This window comes from Ichthyophthirius multifiliis, assembly GCF_000220395.1.
Source record: "Ichthyophthirius multifiliis unplaced genomic scaffold scaff_1120509249876, whole genome shotgun sequence".
Classification (NCBI taxonomy): domain Eukaryota; phylum Ciliophora; class Oligohymenophorea; order Hymenostomatida; genus Ichthyophthirius; species Ichthyophthirius multifiliis.
Window position 1 is genome coordinate 1 of NW_004087209.1, and position 5,257 is coordinate 5,257.

At 15.2% G+C, this 5,257-nt stretch overlaps 1 protein-coding gene across 1 annotated transcript, besides 3 other annotated features; it reads left to right on the top strand. All coding sequences in view use genetic code 6, as the record gives it.

The window, feature by feature from the left end:
• Positions 1–2,207: 2,207 nt before the first annotated feature.
• Positions 2,208–2,255: a microsatellite.
• Positions 2,256–2,360: 105 nt separating this feature from the next.
• Positions 2,361–2,418: a microsatellite.
• Positions 2,361–2,426: a microsatellite.
• Positions 2,427–4,373: 1,947 nt separating this feature from the next.
• IMG5_039440 (hypothetical protein) lies at positions 4,374–4,763 on the top strand (the record flags this gene model as incomplete). Its single annotated transcript, XM_004038938.1, has 1 exon — positions 4,374–4,763. A coding segment is annotated over one exon (390 nt), but the record flags the coding sequence as incomplete, so codon positions are not given.
• Between the last annotated feature and the right edge of the window lie 494 nt (positions 4,764–5,257).

Here is a 5,257-nt window from a genome sequence, read left to right on the forward strand (position 1 = left end):
ATATATAAGATGTAAAAAAATTATATTTTTCTATATTGTTTTTTTTTTGCTTCATTTTTGAAAAATTTATAAATTAAATATTTACTTTAAATTCCTTTTTATTAAAAATAGTGAAATATAAAAAATTGACTATTAAAAGTTATTAGTTTCAATATATAAATATAAATTTATAAAGATAAAATTTAATAATTTGATGAGAATTTATATTATATGAAATGGTTTTATAAAAAATATTGAATAGTTAAGTTTTAATTTTTTTGAATATAAGTAATATTTTTAATAATAGAATTAAGTTAATTTAATATGGAGTTTTGTTGAAAGATGTCTTATAAACAATATAAGATGATTAAAATTATTTTTCCTAATATTTTTCGGAAGAAAATTTATTAAATTTTATAGTTTAAATAAAAATAAAAATATCAAATATATATATATATTTTAAGAAAAATAAATAAAAACATTAAGTAATAGAGGATTATTATTTTTAAAAAGATATTGAATATAAAAATACTAATAAATTTAAATGGGATTAAAAGATAAATATAATCAAGAATTTTATGAATGATAATAATATAAGCCTTAGAATAAGCATTTTTATATGAAATAATTAAGTTTTTTATATTTGTTTTCATTTAAATCCATACAATTTATATATTTTTTTCTAAAATAAATTACTTTTATCGAAGTAATAAAATTCATTTAATATATATATATAAAAAAAAAATCAAGATTTAATTAAATAATATTAAAAATAATAAAATTTTAAAAAATATTTATAAAAAAAATAAAACAAAATATGAAATTTTTTTTAAAAAAAAAATTGTTTTTCTTTTTTTTTAATATATGTTTTTTTTAATTAATTATAAAAATAAATAGTTTTTTATTTTTTTATATAAATAATATTTTAAAAATTCTTATCAAAAAATGTCATCAAGTAATTTGGAAAAAAAAAAAAATTTTTTTTTTATTTCTAAAGTATTTTTTAATAAAATTCAGTAATTTTTTTTGGAAATGATAAAATAAGACCTGATTCATTCGAAGATATATCCTAGATGTTATTTTCCTTTTCTTTTTTATTTAAAAAAATAAAAGATAATTTTTTCTTTTAAAAAGAATTAAAAAGATATCATTTAATCCAAAAGATTTATTTGCATTTGATAGTACAGAAGAAAAATAGTAGTTTTAAGATTATATAGATAAAGCAAAATTAATAGATTTTAAAAATCTCATTTTTTAAAAAGTAGAATGTTCAAAAAGAACTATATTTTTATTAGATAATAAAAGCTAATTATGGATTTTCGGCTATGGTTATGAAGGTTAATTAGGTTTAGGTAGATAGAAAACTATTTTAAAATAACCTTTTAATTTAAGTATTTATAAAAATATAAATTTTGATCAAATTTCATCATATTCTACACATGTATTGGGAATTACATGTATTTTATATAAAATTTGTTTTTCTTTTTTTTGTTATATATAACAAAAAAATAAAAGGTGATGGTAAGTTATTTTCATGGGGTAATGCATAATATGGTTGTATGGGTAGGTTTTTTTTTAAAAAAATAAATAAATAAATGATAATTAATTATATTTTAATATATAAGGATAAATAATATAATAAATATATATATAATAACCTCAAAAAATAAGTAAAAAGCTATTTAAATAACATTCTGATATTAAAGAAAATTAGTTAATTTTTTATATAATATACAAATTATTATTATTATTATTTTTATTAAACCAAAAAAATAAAGAAAAATATAATTCACATATGTTTCAAGTAGTGAAAATCTATCTATTGTTGTTTTAGATTAAAATAAATTATTTAGTTTTGGAAAAGAAAATATGTGTAAATTATAAAATATATATGTTAGTTTTATTTTTAAAATTAGCTAGATTAGGAATTAAGGATTTTAAAGAAACTTTTACTAAATATGTATAAAAAATAAATTTTAATCTATAAGTAATAATTAATTAAAAAAATAAATAATTATTATTTTATAATTTAAAAAGAATTCAATTATTAAAGGAGTTGCATGTGGAATTAATCATTGCTTATTATGGGATAATTTAGGAATTTTATATTCTTGGGGATGTGGAAAATATGGGAAATTGGGACATCCTACCTTTTAAGGAAAATTCAATTATATGGTAGGTAGTCCTTAATAAGTAAATCAATTTGAATTTTGCATTTAAACAAAAAAAATTAAAAACAATAGATTAAATAATTAGAAAACTAATAAATTATATAAGCTTCATGTGGAGATTAATATAGTTTGTGTATAAATTCAGAAGGCTAATTATATACTTGGGGCTAGACTTTTGAACGTTAAGACATAGAAAAAAATAGTAAAAGCATATATATATATAATTATTATTATATATATATATATAAATATATATATATATTTATATTTATTTATTAATAATCTTATAATTTTAGATTCTTTTTATTCCAAGAAAATTAATATGTAATTTTTATGGAAATAAAACTATTTAAGTAATCTTTAAAATCGTAAAAATTTCCAGTTATTAAAATCATAATGCTGCAATTGATTATAATGGATTTTTATACACTTGGGGTGTTAAGTATATTATATATATAATTTTTTTATATATTATTTATTTAAAAAAAAGTTCGAATGATTGTTTAGGGTATAATTTTACTAAAGTCTAACATTAACCTATTTGTGTGGAAGAATTTATGATTGGAAAATGTATTGATGTTAGTTGTGGTGAGAAATACACAGTAGGTATATTTGAAGAAGATAACGAATTTAAAGATAATTTTATTAGTTTGAGAAATAATTATGAATAAATAATAAAAAATGCACAAGAAAAAATAAAGATATTGAAAGATTTTAATGAAAAAAAAAATAATAAATATTATGTAGAACAAGTAGATAAATTAGCAGGTTTATAAGCTTAGTCCTAAATTAATAGTTCTTAAAAATATAATGATTTATAAAATAAAATAAGGTTTAATTAACCAGCGTCTGATTAAAATAATATGTTTAAACCATCTTTAGAATTAAAATAGAAAGTACATAAATTAAAATTGGATAATTATTTTGAATCTTAAACTATTAAAAAAAAGATTATTTAAGCAAATTTTAAAGTTAATTAAACAAAAAGTATTTTTTTTTGTTTTTTTTTTTTTGGTTTATATTTATTTTTTAATAAAAAAAAAAAGATTAGATTTTAGGAAATAATCGTTTAGATAATGTCAAGTTTACTAGAAGTTCTTTTAAAAAAATACTTTTAGAAGATAATAAAAAAGAGGAAGAATAGAAAAATAATGATTTATTTACTTAAAATTTATCAATTATAATGAAGTATTTTTGTTTGTTTGTTTATTTATATTAAAATTATAATAAAAATAGGGATTTTTAAGAGGAATAATAGATCGGATTAATATAAAATGATGATGATGAGAATTAATTATATTAATAAATTGCTTAACTTGTACTAAGTAAAGAATAAAATGAAAAAGAAGAAATAGAAAGGAAAAAATAAGAAATTTAAAAAAAGAAATAAGAAGAAGAGATGATATTATATTAAGAATATAAATAAAAATAAATGAAATATAATTTAACTGAAAATTTTTTAAAATGTATAAAAAATAATGAAGACCTTTTTTTTAATTCTCGAAATAAAATTGAATAAAATATAAGAAATAAAGTAAAAAAAAATATATATATAAAATAAAATTAATTTAGAAACAAAATAGTATTAATAAGTAAAATAATCTATATGTTAAATGGAAAATAGTTAATTTAATTTAAATAATATAACAAATAACTAACTAAAATAATAGAATTCTATAAATAAAATTATATAAACATCTATAAGTTCAGTTATGCATTCAAAATAATTAAGTTAGAATATTGATTTATAAAAAAAATCTAAATTTCTATTTAATTAATAATTAATCGATTAAAAAATGCAAAGTATCAATCATATGTCTTTAATAAGATAAGAAAGAACTATTTTAGCTAAATAAAACAAAAAAATAATTGAAATGAATAAGTTAGAATATAAATTTATAATTTTTAAACTAAATTTTTATAAAGGAAATAAATAAAATAAGAACGAAAAATGAAATAGTATTATCAAAGTAAGGAATTTCAAAAAATGGTTGAAAAATAATAAAAAGCTTAAAATAATAAAAATTCGATTTTAAATAATTGGTTAGTTTATTTAAATACGGAATTAATTTGTTTTTCTTTTATAGATTTAGCAAATAAAGGTTAATTTTTTATTTTATTATAATAGATTTATTTATAAATATATAGCTTATATATTCAAGTAAAATGTGTTTTTTAAGACTTATTATATAAAGAAAATACAGAAAACTGTTCGTTAACATCAAATATAGAAAAGAATAAAAACATTAAGTGTAAAATAAGTTGAAATGCTTAAATATTTAATAAGTATTTGCCTTAAAAATCTAGAAAATAAAAAAAAACAAAAAGCAGGATAATTAATTATCATGCATTTAATATTTTAAAGAGTTTTAAAAAAAATAACTTTCAAATTAAATAGAATTAAAAACTAAGCAGTTTTTATTTAAAAGTTTATGTAATGGACAATATTTACAATATAATAATAAAGAAAGCTTTATGTAAAATATGGGATAATCATATATTGAACTTTTTAAAATAATAAATACTATAATTAAATTAAGAAAATTTATAAGAGTCATATATTTTAAAATTTTATAAGCTTTTTAGTACTTATTCTGTTTAAAATAATATTGAAAAATCAAGCATTATCTAAAACTGTTATGATTTACATAATAGAAAATAAAGTGATATTAATAATTTAATTTAAAAAGTAAAATAGATTTTTTATTAATAATAAATTAATCTTAATGATTTTTAAACTTTCCATGTTTAAATAATAAGCTTTGAAGATTTTATGAAAAATTCTAAAAATTAAAATTAAATTTCACCACTTTTACCTTATAATAATGTCCTTATATAAGAAGAAAAAAAAAAAAAAAATTTTTAGTAAATTATAGAAAAAAAAGCATAACATAATTCAATGTTTAGTAATCTTTTGGGTGAATTGTATATTTATTTATTTTTAATAAGAAAAGAAATAAAAAAAAAAAAAAATAGCAAATAAATATATATATATATATTAATAAAAAATAAATAATAGAAAAGTACAAATACAATAAAGTAATGAAAAAGAAAAAATAGAATATAGTTCAAATTAAACTAAAAATGAATTATTTAAAAATTAAGGG